The sequence below is a fragment of the Homalodisca vitripennis genome, chromosome 1, assembly GCF_021130785.1.
Source record: "Homalodisca vitripennis isolate AUS2020 chromosome 1, UT_GWSS_2.1, whole genome shotgun sequence".
Taxonomy (NCBI): Eukaryota; Metazoa; Arthropoda; class Insecta; order Hemiptera; family Cicadellidae; genus Homalodisca; species Homalodisca vitripennis.
The window spans coordinates 149592006-149608989 of NC_060207.1; the positions used below are offsets into that span (position 1 = coordinate 149592006).

The window sequence follows — 16984 nt, forward strand, 5'->3', positions numbered from 1 at the left end:
ACACTGACTTAACCTCGCATAACATGATTTTAGCACTACTGGGTGGTTCGCTGACATTGTGTAGCGCAATGTCAGCACATCTACAGTTAAAACTAATATGAACAATGAATACTACATTTTTATGGTGCAAACAAATGTACATTAAAAAAATGTAAAATAACTGTTTAAACTCGGATTTTAATTTATGTGTTGTCCTCTCAGATTTTCAGGCCTCTACATGTGCCTACTGTATTTCACAGTCATAAAATTCAATCATTAACCAGTTGTGTGGCTGGAAAGTGTTGCACTAAATTAACATTCGCATGATTAAGAGTTGTATTTTATCACTACTGGGTGGTTCGCTGACATTGTGTAGCGCAATGTCAGCACATCTACAGTTAAAACTAATATGAACAATGAATACTACATTTTTATGGTGCAAACAAATGTACATTAAAAAAATGTAAAATAACTGTTTAAACTCGGATTTTAATTTATGTGTTGTCCTCTCAGATTTTCAGGCCTCTACATGTGCCTACTGTATTTCACAGTCATAAAATTCAATCATTAACCAGTTGTGGCTGGAAAGTGTTGCACTAAATTAATATTCGCATGATTAAGAGTTGTATTTTATCCAATTGTCGCTGCCACTGCAGCTGCTATAGTGATGAGCCAATGAGAATACCTTTTAACCTAGATTGCACTATTTTTTATAGTCTGGGTGTCTTTGATATCGAAAAGATGCAGGTGGTTCGTTTTGAGCTACTTCATTGCAGACTATTTTTGGATCCCTTCAGATGAACATGACTTCAGACTTCAGGAGTCAAGTCTGCAACAGCATCAGATTTCAGATGCTGCACTTAAGAGGAAGGTAAGCTGGAGCTAAACTCAACATTCGCATTGAATCAGCCTTTCCCACCATAGCTGCGTTATGTGTAAAAGACTCGGTTGTTCTACCGTGCTTTGGGATTGTGTCTGTTAATATTGTAGTGCACTCAATTGTGCACCTGATGGGACAATGAGAATACCTTTACACCTAGATTGTACTATAACTTAAACTATATGCTTCTTGGTATGTTTAAGAGCTAATAATAAACAATAGAGAGGATTTAAGTTTAAAGTTATAAACTTTGAAAATTGTTTGAGAATTGCTATTAATCCTGGAGCTGGCAGCTAAAATTTCTGTAGTGACGGGCTATTTTTGGTCAGTTTACAAGCACTTATTCTAAATTATCTCTACACTTCTTTTTATAGTGATATTATTGGTTGTTTTATTCAGTATTATCTGTAGAATAATAAAATATACTAATAAATATAATTCATTGATATACATATTTCAAACTTAGATGAAACTTGAAATTAAAAAATTTAATTTACGTCATAGGGGGACCATGCATAGCAAACTAATATAAATTTGGATACTGATAATTCCAAAATAGCCAAAAGATAGGAAAAATATCTAGTTTTATAAAATATATACTGTAGTTGTATAGGGTTTATACAGCAAAAAAGTTGAAGAAGAACCTATTTAAACCAACTTAGGCCTATTTCAAAACGGATTAGGTTCAAAACAATTCTTTCATACGCTTACCAGCAAAACATCAACACTTACATAAACTTTAAATAAAAATTAATAATGACACAATAATATTTTACCACTCACACAATCAAACAACTATGTTTTATCATTTTTCAAGTAAAAATAAAATTCAACGATTGAAATAAATGTTTTACCGAACGAAAATAAGGACACACTAATTGTACATTCAGTTAGCAGATGAAAACGACAACAAATAACAGCTATGTTAAAGGGAGAATAAGAACGAAAAAAGTTTTGTGCTGAGAAAACAAACTCTTCGTCGTTTCAATGGTAGCTAAATATCACCGCTAAACTTGATATTAATGTTATAACAAATGAATTATTTGTCGACGTCATGAAATTCCATTTTTAACGATTGCCAATACAGCAGCAGGCTGTGTCGTTGAAAATTGAATGACTGCCAACTTCAGGGTTAACTATCAGTTATTTAAAGGGCTGAAAGTCAAATACTACCATTTAAATACCAGTCAAATTGATGTACAATGTTACGGAGGCGTCACATGGTGGTGCAGAGCTCAGCCTGCCACTAGCCGTAGCCTGGCGAGCTGAAAGGACAACCAACTGTAATTCTACCTGAACTGAGTGAGAGATCAGGATGGCCTGCCTGTACTCTGGTAAAAATTTACTTGAACTTAATGTAATCAGACTTTTACCTGCATTAACACAAGCATTAACTCAGACCTAAATTTAATTATTTTATCTATCTTGAACAGTGAAGTTATAGTGATGTAATGACCCATACCCAATATTGATTTGTAGTTCAAATAATATCCATCATTAAATTAAACTTATTGAAATATATAATAATTTATACAGAAATTATGCTTCATTTGTTTTATAAATATTTCATCATCCTTGTTATTTATATTTCCAAAAGTCTTGATATTTAACTAAAGACATAATTATGATTAAATGTAAAGCAGTGTTGAAAGTTAGTGAGTAGGACAGCAGCAAAACTGCTGACAATGCAGTCAGCACCTGCATGTGTTGGAAAGCAGTCTAGATCAGGCCTTTCGACTCAATAACATGGAATTCTCTGTAGCTCTTTTATAATAATGTTCTAAATTCCTTAAACGATTTAGTTTGAAATCATCTTTTAATCAGAAGTGTTCTCCTATTTAAACAATGGCTGAATATTCTACGCTAAGTAGGACAGAAACATCACCATCTGCTATGGATGTGGCAATTGCAGCAGCAAGCAGACCATCATTTGAGCTAGTGTCTAGCATAACTCCGTACAATGCAGAGAAAGCTGATCTACTCGTGCTGTTCTTCAACAGCGTTCAAGGCATTGCAGAACTAAGCAATTGGTACAAAGCGCAAATATTACAAGTACTGAGATTAAAGTTAATTGGTTGTGCTCTACAATTTTCTAAATCAGATGAAAAATGTAAAAACACCACAATACTTGAAGAAATTAAGAACTAGAAAGTTTTGGAGATAGCCTACCAGATCACTACTATTTTGAACAGTCAGCTAATATCAGACAAAATAAAGGTGAGACAATTGAACAATTTTCTGACAGTTTGATATCATATTTTAATCAGAAGTGTTCTCCTATCTAAAGAATTCATAATTGTAACAGTTTTTAAAACCAATCAGTAGAATAAACTTTGAATAAATTTTTAAAGTATAAACTTCTATGTCAAAATGAATTTCTTTTCCGGAATCATCTGGTGGTGGCAGCGGAAACTACCACATTTTAAATATTAATTTTCGGACACGTTAAAATGCCATCCGTAAAATTGTTCCTCAGTAACATTATTCTTAAATCTTTCATATAAATAATATATCTCCAATTTTAAACATCCATTTCATTGGTAGCTGGGTTTTTAATAGTTTCAATAGTTTTTTTAATGGTGTGATTTTTACAATTATTCTCTTTGGTTTATTCAAAACTATGTAATAAAAGCACAACTAAGCTAGACCTTGGGTTTGTGTTTTACTACAAAAAATTAATCAAAGACTTAACACATAAAAAAACTATTTTTAATTGTTATATTTAAACGTTTCAAGTTCTTTGGACCCTTCACCTTATATCCAATTTTATTTCAATACATTTAGTTCTGCCCTGAATATATTTTGTGACTGTTCTACTTTTAAAACCCATTCTTCCTTCCATTATTAATATTATCATTTCTCAATTTGAATAAGTTAATATTACTGCTGAAGAAATGTTACAACATTAAGTACTTGGGCTTTGAGCATGTTTGGATATTTTAGAGTGTGAGACCCCCTACTTGTGCAGAAGATCTGCCAAAGATAACCAGTGAGCATCTGTTATAAATTTTTTCCCCTCTTGAAAATAAAAAAAATACTTAACCTATATGAGGGAGCATCAAAGCATCCAAAAGAATGTAACAACACAATCTAACAAAGTAGCTGGTGTCTGTAACTTACACATGTGTTGGTAAATTACTGAAAAATGTTATGTGATTGTAATCAATTTGTTGAAAAATATGTGTATGCTGTATTTTTTTCTCGTTGCCATCGTGGTTATTCATAAGACAGACATAAAAATGTTGACCTGACCCAAAAATCAATAGTGTTCTTTCTTAGACCAACAGAAATCGACTTCAATGTATCTAGAAGTTTCATGTATCTAGAATTTTTCTATCAAAACATCACATAAACGGACACAACTCATCACTTGTGAATGAATTAATTACAATTTAGTCTTAAGAACATTAATATTTATAAAATACTACCTGTTTGTTCAGCAATGGCGCTTGAGCTGCCACAAACATTCCCTGATAAATTGGTCGAGTCCATTCACCTTTTTCCCTCAACTGAAGCTCCACAGCTCTTGCCACCTGTGCCCGATCAGACTTTCCACGTGACTCAAATATTGCCCCTTTAACAAAACAACTGCTCATACTTTCCATATTATAAATTAAAATATACATTAGTTACTTTAACAGAAAATTAAAAAAAATTACATTGTTAAGACATATTAACACTAAAACTGGCAGTTAAATTTTTCTCAGGAGCAGAATGTTTTTGGTATCTTTTACATTCATTATATTTATTTATATCATATGCACATATTATAAAACAAGTATATTATGGTGTGTATGTAGTGTTTTTCTAAGGATGGTTCCCTTGCAAGATATATTTTTGTTACACCACCCTTACGAACACAAAAAATTATTTTTAAAAAGTGAATTCAAGGTTATTTATCTGTACCAAAGTTATAAATAATAATAAAAACTTAAATATACGAAAGATGATGATTTAATTTCAATATCTCTTTAATACCACAATATTTGTATTATAATCTAGTTGGCTTACTTCTCTCTTTAAAAAATATTTTATAAGATTCAATAAGATTGTCTAAGTTTGTAACTACGACATTCACTTGTTATCCATCTACAAAGCAGCTCTATACTGAGTCATCTAAAGTAGTCTAATTAGACAGCACGCACAATAGGGCATCTGCCGCAGTCAACGTGTTAAGGTATAATATGATATGAACTCACACTGCAAGAGTTTGACGAGGTGTGCAACACGCTGAGGAACCAATAATCGTTTTAGTTTGGCATTTAACCAGTATTGTAAGATTGCATCAACTGTATTGCCAAACAACTTTTGGAGGGCAATTGCAAATTTAATAGTTGTTTGTGACCATTGCAGCACATTGACACCTGAAAATAAAGTAAAGTGTTATGGATTTGACAATAGACGTCATTCTATGAACTAACTACTGGAGTAATGATTGTTTAATAGCTTTATTAGCCATACACTTTACCACTAATAAATATTAATTAGTGGAAATAACAATTTTGGAATACACTCAGATGAATTTTTTTATTGAAAATCTTGGCTTTTATACTGTGTAAATATATTTTTTAACATTATCAATTCTAATATTTTCTAATTTAGTTATAAATCTACACCCACTAATTAGGAAGATACAGAAAGCGAGAGAATAAATGTAACATTGCTTAAATTGCAACTGGGGATGAAACATACAACAAAACTTTTAATCCAATACAAAAATTGTGGTTTTGATTTCAGATTCTAAATTCAATACTGATCACTGTAGTATTTCTAACTAAGAATATAACATGATAAATGGTTTTGTTTTGTTACTGTTAAAGCCAGGTTTTCCAAATCTGGTCAGTAGAGTGGCCAGGCAAAACTTTCAAACCACTCTTAACCATGATAATACATTTTAAGATAGAAATATACACATATTCTTATGTAGGATATATTTATTCAATTCCACAAATTACAGAATAAACAATAGTTGGCAAACTTTTGTTTGTTCATCACTAAGCAGCAGAAATCTGCTCATAGCCATAGCAGACGTATGGAGATGAACGATAGGTTATTTACATTTATTTACAAAACGATAAAATTTGGTTATATATCTAAGTGTTTTTGTATACAGAACACAACAGAACTAGACATCTAAGGAATTGATCTATTGTCCTAGTGCTGGGAGAATGTTAACTAACAGGACACTGAAATACGAAATTTCAGGTGCTAAAGACATACTGATTGATTTTAGAGTACACCTTTTGAAAACCTCTGACAATCCACTTGGGATTTTGAGAACAAAAGCAATGGGTCAACCTTGTCTGTATGTCCAATTCCTTGATGTTTGCTCTGTGGTAAGCTCTCAGGTCTTCCTGGAATGATATGGAATTCCAGACTCTTAGTAATGGATGCGCCTTTTACAGGACATTTGATAAGTTTGCATGTGTTAAAAATTGTTTCTTAGAGTTTAAAAGTGAATTTAGGAACACAAAAGATTAATTATTTTTGTACATATCAATATACTTGATTTGTTATCTAGATGGTCTTGAAATTGACTGAAATTTCATATTAGGAAGATTCATATTAGTGAAACTCTACTGTACATTCTCACATTGAAGGTAATGATTTTGAATTTATTTAATAATTAAAGTAAAAGTAATGTCAAGATTTTACAAAAGTTACTCAATTACTGGTAATTACTCAGCCATTCATTTGTACATACTAGTGATTGTGATAGAATGTTACCAAAGTAAATGCAGCAGTGTGTTGGAGTAAAGGGAGTCTGCGTGGATTTTGAAGGTTTTTCAGGTAATTCAGGAGGTAGGTGGAGACCAAAGTTGTCACCAAATACAGGGGAAGTGATTTTACGAATGTGCCTAGGTGACATCTCTTGGCTCATATCTTTGTACTCTATCTTGCTGAAACAATAAAATATATTTTACATACTAATGAAAAATTAGATTAATAAAAAATTGGTTTATAGATATGTTTCAATGATTTCACAACAGCCTTATCTTTAACATAAGTATAAGTTTTCCTTAAAATGTTTTGGTGTACATGTGGAGAACCATTTTCAGTCAACAGATGGTAAACCAAAATAGTTTCATTCAAGTTAAGCACTTCATAAAAATAATGTGATTTTACATAATTGTAGTTTTTTATGTGCATATGAAATGAAAGTGTAATTTTAAAATAATTTAATTAAAAATAGGACAAAAAGTGTCTTGCAACCCCCAGAAACTCTTGATTGCCACTTTTAAGATTAAAGATATTATATTGCTTGAAGTAAAAAAAAATATTGTAGAAACTAGTTTTGGCCATAGTTATGCTGTTGTAAACAAACAATTACACAAGACAAATGTGATCATTAATTTTTTAGTTGGACTTAAACTCATAAAAAGTACTGGTTTAGAACTATATTACTTTATCTTATAAATAATGAGGTCTAAAGTGTTGGATATAACTGATCATTTATACAAAAAAACAGAGAAAACAGAATCAAATTATATTTCACTCTTGATTTAATTTCAAATGTGTTTAAAATCTAGCTATTTTTAGTGTATTGGTTAGTTTGTTTCTTTTAATAAATAAAAATTGATTTTAAATTATAATATTTTTTTATTTAACATAAATCTGTTCTTTAGCTGAGTAATTTTTTAGTGAAATAAGCAGTTCTATTTCAAAAGTAAATTGACATGAAAGTGACAAAGATGTTCTAGATAATTAGAGTGGAAATAATTAAACCAAAATTCTTACTGACCTATGGCGCACTCTGCTCTCAGTGGAGGCTATGAAGGTAGCGATGAATGGCTCCAAATGCTGACCCCTCTCTTTCCGCAGACTAAGGGGAACTCCTCGCCGCAGCAGTCGTCCCAGTGCACTATCCTCTGCTACAAATTCACCAGGGCACGCAAGAAATGAAAACAACAGATCTGATCCTCTAAGAGCCGGCTTTGACAGTAGTTTTTGGAGATACTCTTCATATATCTGCAAGTTTCAGTTAAAAATATTTAATTTAAAAAACACATGTTTATTCTGTTGGAGCTGTCTATTCATATAAATTTTAGACATTGTTTTGCTTAATGAAATAGAAAGATTACCTTTAAATCAGTTTTTTAGGTATCAATTTTTATAGAAGCAGTTTTTTTTATAGCAAACGGTTTTGTTTTAACGTGCCTCAACAAGTGTCCACAAAAAATGGTTTTTCAAACTACTTAAGTGTGTATTATTTTCATTAAATTTTTCATCAATGTTTTTTGATTATCAAATATTATGTAATATTGTTGAAAATGAGACAAGATTTGAATTGGGTTAGAATCTTAAAATTCTGCATCTCTGTAATCTTAACAATGTTGAGGAATGGTTGCATCTTAAAATAATTATGAAATTAAAAGTGTATGAATAATGTGTACTGTCATACAAAACCTAATGGTGTCCGAGTTCATGTGGTTTTCTTTTTACTTAATCATTTAAAAACTACTGGACCAATTACATTGACATTTTACATGGACATTCATACGATTCCTGATTAACATATAGGCCTATTCTTAGTTTGAAAATCCCTCCGGACTATGCTTCACTGGTCTTAAAATCTCCCTTTTTGGCTTAAACGGTACGTTTTTTTGTAATCAACTATTGACATTCATTTGTAACCATTATAATGTGACAACACAATCATATGTTTAATTCATTTAAATACAACTTAAAATTTCTTTACATTTATAGCTTGAAAGCTATAATGTAATAAAAAGTAACAACACTTATTATTTCAAACTTTTCTGTAATTACTGTTGAGCACATAGGTTATCCAGATAATGAAACTAAAAGTTTAATCCTGCATCTGGCAGTTGAAATTCCTATAACGGCAGCCACTATTTTGCTATTTGTGCACACACTCATTCAAACCAGCAATAGAGGTAAAGTCCCAAAAGTGACCACTACCCTAAATTGTGGTCGACAATTAAATTTATAAACTAAAAGTAACGAGCTAAAACTCACTTGGACACTCTCAGGACGGCCACTTGGTGACGTACAATTGGCAATGGTTCTGCGAGAAGGCAGTTGAGCATCTGGAAACTCTCCATGAAACTCTGTCAGCTTGGCATCCAGTGAGTAAAAGTCTGTCAGCCTCCGTTCCACAGTCCACTGACTTGAATCACCTATGTCACACTAAATCAGTTAACAATGACAATTCAACAGTGACAAAGCTAAAATATAAAGGAACTTTTAGAGTAATTCTGATGACTTGACATCCACAGAATGGCTATCCAGCAAATAATTTTAAAAAAATACCATGTTAGATATTGTTGATATTTACCTATAATTACCTAGAACAATGAAAACACTAGTTTTATTCTGTAACAACAAAAGAAAGGTATTGATTTACTATGTTAAAATTCACAAGGATTGGAAATTAGAAACATTTAAATAATAACAACAGGGGGAAATGGAAAAGTGGGGTCAAATGTTATTTAAATTGATAATAAAATTTAATTAAATATTACAGGAAAAAAGAGTTCTGAAGGTGTGTTTAATTGAGTTGGAGACACACTAAATACAGGGTTAAGAGCTGAAGTCTATCACAAGCATGCGTATTTCAATGATTTTTTAATATTTTAATTTTTTTTAGTTCATATTTAAAGTTGATAGCAAAATATTTTCAAATAGGAATTAAGTTTTTGTAGAACAAAGAGACTTAAACTTATAAAAGTGTTTGAAGATTAAACGTTTTTACAAATTCCAAGTTACACTTTTCTGAACATGCTATGTGTTTTACATGTTCAAAACAGAAAAGTTTGTCTTAGGAAAAATATTTTTCATGAAAGATGTCTTCTTTTTCACAGGGATGTGTCTAAGCTGTAAGAGAGGTAATAAACACTAGTGTGGAAACTCTATATTAATGAAGATTGAGTTCTCTTTCTGAATACTGATATTAGAGAAATATTTTGGGATGGTTCTCAGAAAATAAGCTAAGACAAATATTCCTTTGCTGCTACTGTTAGAAGTCAGGAGAAAAATTATGATCTTACGCAACTTTTAATGGTTCAATTTTCTCAACATTGTAATTAAATTAAAATTTAATAAATACTGGTGCATAATTATTATTTAGAACAGGTGGTATGAGATGTATATGAGTGATGAGATATAAAAATACAACAGATTAGAATTTTGATGGCTTGATGATAGAACTAAACTATTAAGGAAGGATAGAATATTTAATTGAGTGTTGTAAACTATTAGTATTGGAGTAAAATTTTTAACACAGGGAAGTGTATACATTACATAAAAATAAATTTATTTACAAAACATTTGGGATGATAATTAGTATAATAATTAAGGTGGAAAATTAATGAGACACTGCAAACTATTACACTTTATTTGCTTTAAAAATCCTAAAAAAATCCAAACAGTATATATATATTTTTTTAATTAAATTAAAACATTCAGTCAAATTAATAACGTAATAAATGTACAGTTGCAACTATGACTGAATGAGTGTTCTATTTATGAGCTAACCCATCAATTCAGTGATTAAAATTGAATCTGCTGAGAAATCTATAACAGACATACATTAAATCCAAGAGGCTGGAAACAATGGCAAGTATCAACTTCCATGTAATGTATACATCTTTTTCTCTTTATTGTGTTAAAGTTTACATGACTATGAGACAAAATTATCTACAAGGTAAGAGTATGGCAGATCAAGTGTCACGTTACCAGCTTCACAAGTTTTCTAGCCCACGGCTCGAATATACACACTAAAATTAGGTTTATATTCTATGATTATAGATACACATTTGATCATTGGATTGATTGACAGTAGGATATAGACCTAATTTTAGTGTGTTTATTACTTTATCTACAGCTGTACTAAACAGAATGTTATAAAACTAAGTGCATAAAAATGTAAAATATTTTCAAAACCTTTATTGTTACTATTTTAGTTTATCAACAGGTGAAGACAACATTTTGAGAATCTATTATAAATGGTAATAACAACATATCTTAGATAAACTAGAGATTGGGAGAGTCCAAAAGGAGGTTTTGGAAATAACATACTACTTAAAAAGAGAAACAAAGATGTTTTACCCTGAGTAACATCAATGCGCTGGATATTGATAGTGAACATGGTGGTCACTTTTGTAGTGGTGGGGTCGACCCGAGAAAACGTGTTGAGTATAGACACCCGCCATGCACTCAGATCTCTTTCTGCCTCATACTGCAGAGCTTCTGCCTGTAGACACAGACACTGTTCTGAGTGAGCTCAAAAACTTTGCATAAAGTGCTCAAATCAATTTAGTTTGAAGTTGTGTCATCTTGTATTGCTCCAATAAAACTAAATAGAGAGTTTACAATGAAGACAATTTAGGAGTTAGAATCAACGCTGGAATACTAATTAATACAAGTGCAGTGAGAATGATTGAACTCACAAAGTCCGTGTCAGTTTGGAGCTCTAGACTAGAAGTATCAACGTCACAGGTCTGCCCGTCAGTTACAGGACTGGCCTTCAACGCCCCTTTCAGCTTGTTGAGTCTACTGCTGAGGCGTGACACAGCTCCCAACGAGTCTGCTGTCTTCCGACCACCCCTGATATAACAAAAATATCTTCATAATTCAAATAGTTGTCTTCATTTCACTGTGCACCAATATAATATTTGAACAAAATGATATGTTCCAATAAGCTATTATTAGAAAGGTTGTTCGGAAAGTAAGTTGCTTTAATACACAAAAGATTTTACGTAACTATTAAAGCTTTGTGTTCATCATGTTTGAACATCAGTTTGTTCCTTACCAAACAATTGGCACCATTTTACACTGCAATATAGTTCATAATGACTTCTCCACATACATTCATGATTAAATGTCCACCTCAACTAAAAGAAATCTAATGACACTATACTTCACAGTCTGCGGTAGATTTGATTGCAACAGTCATTGTGACATTGTCAGACGTGTATTGAATGTAGCTACATAGCGCAACTCACATTGCATTGCTACCATCACCCGTTCAGCGATTAGACAACTTACTTTCCTAACAACCATCATACACTCATACAAATATATTTACAGTTAAGTTTTATATTTTGAAAAAAAAAACAACTAACTAGAGGTTTTCAATGATAGTAAGTTATGGTTTATCTAATTTTCAATTTAATTTTGAACTTTTGAATCCTTTAAACAAAATGATCTTCCAGTAACCTTTGATTTAATTTTAAATTTGTAATAAACTTTATAATTATTAAAAAGTTGCTGGTTTTTTAAGGCTCTAAGATAACTTGTGATAAAGGAATAAAATACTTTATAAAAAGAATATATTTGTTATTAGACAAATTTTATTTATCAACATGTAGTAGAAATAAATAATTGCTACATGTATGTATATATTGTAAAATGTACTTACTGTAAAACTCATATTGATACTATTTAATGTACTTTATGCATCATTTAATACATCGCAACCGTACTTTCTGAAAACCTGATCTGAAGATTCAAGTCTATACAGTGTGAATAAAAAGTATGGATAATCAATATTAACTTTTTAATAAATTTTATTTAGAAAAGCCAAACTCAGTATATATCTGTAGGGTACAAAACTGCACTTTTCTATTAGTATTACAAAATTTCTCCTGCCCCCAAAATAGCAAAATTTGGACCCAACTTAAAAATTTTAAATGTAAACCCCTGTCAAGTTACACATTGTTTTGAAGGTGTTTATGAAAGAAAATTAACAGTGAAACTTAGAGGTGGCTATCTCAAGCCAGTACAAAATGGTGAATAATTCAAATTTTAAATATGTTTAATCAGAAAAGTAATAAATATTCATTAATTAATGGTGAGCAAAACCCACAATAACATTACTACCAAGCTTTGGCCTACATCAACAAACAAGAGTCTCTATTCTTATCAGCTATTGCTTGAAGAGACAGGCAAAGTCAAGAATCTTCCTAGAACTGCAAGACCAAAGTCAACTAATAGTAACGAAATGTCAATGGATGTTTTGCAGTGTGTTGTATAGAGTTCTAATACCTCAACTCGTTCTGTTACAAAAACTTTAAATACAGGGTCTGTATAATAAGTAACCGGACTGACTTCAGGAAATTTTTTATTGGCAAAATATGTACAATTTTTCTTTAGAAATCTTCAAAGTAGTCCCCATTGGAGTCGATAACACGCTGATACCGTATTTTCCAATCCCTGAACGCTCCCTGGAAGTCGGCAACCTCGATGTTATCTAGAGCCCTCGTCGTAGCACGTTGAATGTTTTCCAGAGTCCCGAACCGCGTCCCCTTAAGGTGTCTCTTGATCTTGGGGAACAGAAAGAAGTCCGGTGGTGCCATATCCGGGCTGTAAGGAGGCTGTGGCAACGTTGCCCTCGACTGTTTTGCCAACTGTTCGGTGACGAGCAGGCAGGTGTGCGACGGTGCATTGTCGTGATGGAGAATCCACGAATCGGCAATCTCCGGACGGACTCGGTGAACCCGGGCGGTTAGTCGACGGAGCACCTCTCTGTAGTACTGGCCGTTTACAGTTTGACCGGGTGGCACAAACTCTTTGTGAACAATGCCTTTCACGTCAAAGAAAGCAATGAGCATCGACTTCACCTTCGATTTGCTCATGCGCGCTTTTTTCGGTCGTGGTGACGCCGGTGTGTGCCACTCCGAACTCTGCCGCTTCGTCTCAGGTTCGTATTCAAAAACCCACGTCTCGTCTCCTGTAATAACGTGGTTGAAAAACTCTGGTTCGGTTTGCAGTCGATCAAGGATTTCCGAAGCGACAGCAACACGACGCTTCTTTTGCTCATCAGTCAGGTGTTTGGGTACCAGCTTCGCGCAGATCTTCCTCATGCCCAGATCGTTCTTAATAATGTTTTGAACGGTCATCTTATCAATTCCAACCTCATCTGCGATAGCCCAAATGCTCAGACGACGATCACTGTTCAACACATCATGCACTTTTTGCACATTTGTGTCCGTGTGACTCGTTGATGGAGGACCGACGCGCTGTTTGTCATGGACGTCATCGCGGCCCTCCCGGAAGTTTTTGTGCCACTGAAACACCTGAGTTCTGGACAGAGCATCCTCACCATAAGCCTCTTGAATCATTTGAAGAGTTTCCGTGGCCGTTTTCTTGAGTTTGACACAAAATTTAATGCTAAAACGTTGCTCGATCGTACTCTCCATTTTCACTCCGACGGGGTAACTGAACATGCACTCCGCTCTCGCTCGATACTAACTCTCCAAGCGCTTGGAGGCAACTGCTGCAGCCCGGTTCCCTTTCACTAGACCCCCCACCACCACTACAGCACCAGATACCGGTTAGCAGACGCTTTGACGGAGCGGGGCAGGCTCAGTCCGGTTACTTATTATGCAGAGCGTGTATTTCCCAAATGCCAGTATATTTGGGAAATACAAAAAATGTAAACCTTACAAAATCCACTTAGTTCATGAACTTTCTGAGAATTACTTTGATCGCCGAGTCCAATTTTTTAAGACTATTGATAACAATACAGTAGCATTTAAAAATGTTGCTTTTACAGACAAAGTGCTGTTTATGCTAAACAGCAATGTAAACCAACACACCTGTCATTATTGGTCTGGTGTTAACCATCATTGGATGAGAGAGCAACATACGCAGCATCCAGAAAAATTAAACATTTGAGTATTGTAGGAGGTCAATTTGTTGGATCCTTCTTTATTCAAGGAATCCTTACTTCCGCAATATACCAGGAAATGTTGTAACAGCAGATTTTTCCTGCTGTTTAATAAGCAACAAATAACTTCAATGTAATCTAGTTCCCATCAAGATGGAGCATCTCCACACTACGGTTGAGATGTCTGCATTTAATGAGACAACATTTTTCCCAAACAGTGGATAGGAAGAAGAGGAGCTATTGAGTGACATGCAAGGTTAACCTAATATATCACCATTAGATTACTTTGTGTGGAGCCATATTAAAGACAATGTGTATAAATCAAAATCATAGTGTATTAACGATTTGAAAAACCAAATTGTTCAAGAAATTCAAAGAGTTCCACAAGAATCCATCCAACAGTTTAGCACATTATTAAATCATTGACGGGGTCAGTTTGACATCTGTTATGAAAACACTGTAGTTAATAAGCTGAATGAACTTTTATTTTACAAATATTGTTATTTTTAAAACCTATTTGTTTAATTTTTATAATAAAAATAATTCACTGAAAAGAATTTAAATGTTATATATCAATGTATTTATAACTTGTAATTTTTAACAATTTCAGGCATAAGGATATTTTTAGTTACAATTAGTCATAATTTTATGGCTTTTGTTACCTCTAAGTTACACTGCTAATTTTTTCATGAAGACCTATAAAACATGTGTAACTTGACAAGAGTTTACATTTAAAATATTTAAGTTGGGCCCAAAATTTGGTATTTTTGAAGTAGGGGGCAATCTTGTGATAGTAATGGAAAAGTGTAGTTTTGTCCCCTATACAGGTATACTGGGTTTAGTGTTTCTATGTACTATCATTAAAAAATATAGGATATCCATATTTTTAATCACTCTGTATAGCGTTATAAATAACACTAAAAGGATAGATTTATTAATAAGCAATAAATTGTATTAATAACATTTGGCCAGTTGAGGGTTGAATTGTAAAATTACAATAAACAAAAGTAAGGATAAAATGTACGTATGCAAAAAGAAATACTATATTCTTTGAAAATTAAATTCAACACTTTAACAACATAAACTTTACAAAATTGTTATAATTACAACAAAATTGACAGAGAAAAAATAAGTTTAAAATAAGGAAGAAAACACACACAAAACACTACAACACAACATTTTTATCAAGGCTATGTACCATATGTACCAGCAAATGTTAGTATATAACATGCAATATACTAGGGACGCGATTATCCAGACGCTGATTAGACCAAGGCTGTTTTCATTGGCAGCCCGCCATTAAAAATTTGATATTGATATCTAAAAACTGAGCTGGGGCATCACACACACACACACACATATGTGCGTTTACAGCAACTGTCAGGGTATGCTATTTATAACTTTGGAATATAATATTCATATTACTAAGCAAACTAATAGCATAGTAATATATGAGGTGTGGCTGGAAAATAACCGGAGTGAGGCTGAAAACAAATTTTCCAAATCTTGTTCCTTTCAAAGCTGAATTGACTTCAGAAAACAAAAAAAAAAAATTAAAAGGGGGCTAATTCGGGTGAGTAGACAAAGCTTTGTGAGCTGGAGCATTGTCCTGGCGGAGGATCCATGACATGTTTTTCAACAAATTGTTGTGTTTTCTCTGTATATGCTGACTTAGATCAGACATTGCTCTGATAGTTAACTGACTATCTTGTCGAACAAGATTACCAATCTTTTCAATGTTAGCATCAATTTTTGATGACTATGGACTGCAAATGCTTGTGTCATCACTTGTGTCTTTGTGGTCGTCTTTAAATCTACTCAAACACTTGTTTGTGATAAACAGTCATCACTGTACACTTGTAACATATTTGTAACAATGTTTCACTTGCAGATTTTCTAAGTTTCAAAAGAAATTTGATGTTCACACACTGTTCTTTCTGGATACTCAATATTTTTCTGACACAAAGACAAAAGGCTAACTGCTTATAACTGGTGCTATGGGTAGAATAAGTACGGGGACCAGGCGAAACTTGAGGAGGGGTGGTAAGGAGGAGTCACGTGACCGGCCGTATGATATTCAGTCTTATTGCGTTTGTTCTGTAGCTTCGCCAATACTAATCCGGTTATTTTCTGCCCACACCTCGTATACAATACTAAGTATAATTTTATTATATAGAAAAGTATTAAAAAAAACACATTTATCTGTTAAAATTTATCATTTAATTATTATGTTACTTTTAACTATACACAAGTTTAAATAGGATTTTATCGGATATTTGCCATTGTCCAATCATATGAAAAATCAGCAACACCATGTTTTGAGATCTGTAATTTGATCTCTTACCGAGGTGGATAATTAACATAACACACTGAGTAAGAGTCTTATTTTAACCTAGATTATTGTTAAATTCAGTCACAAGAAGTGACCTCAAATGTTTTTATTGAGTTTAATGTTATTATAATAGTGCTGAAGCAAAAATACTTTTATATAT

At 32.8% G+C, this 16984-nt stretch overlaps 1 protein-coding gene across 3 annotated transcripts in view; it reads right to left on the bottom strand.

Moving 5' to 3' along the window:
• LOC124373775 (sorting nexin-14-like) overlaps positions 1 to 16984 on the bottom strand; it is a 62613-nt gene that overhangs the window by 17408 nt on the left and 28221 nt on the right. For all 3 annotated transcript variants that reach the window (XM_046832125.1, XM_046832118.1, XM_046832130.1), the window contains 7 exons: positions 11272 to 11428; positions 10931 to 11075; positions 8840 to 9000; positions 7602 to 7828; positions 6587 to 6759; positions 5059 to 5223; positions 4288 to 4433 (listed from right to left, as the gene is read on the bottom strand). In XM_046832125.1, coding sequence (XP_046688081.1) covers positions 4288 to 4433; positions 5059 to 5223; positions 6587 to 6759; positions 7602 to 7828; positions 8840 to 9000; positions 10931 to 11075; positions 11272 to 11428 — 1174 coding nt within the window. The remainder of the gene's footprint in view (positions 1 to 4287; positions 4434 to 5058; positions 5224 to 6586; positions 6760 to 7601; positions 7829 to 8839; positions 9001 to 10930; positions 11076 to 11271; positions 11429 to 16984) is intronic.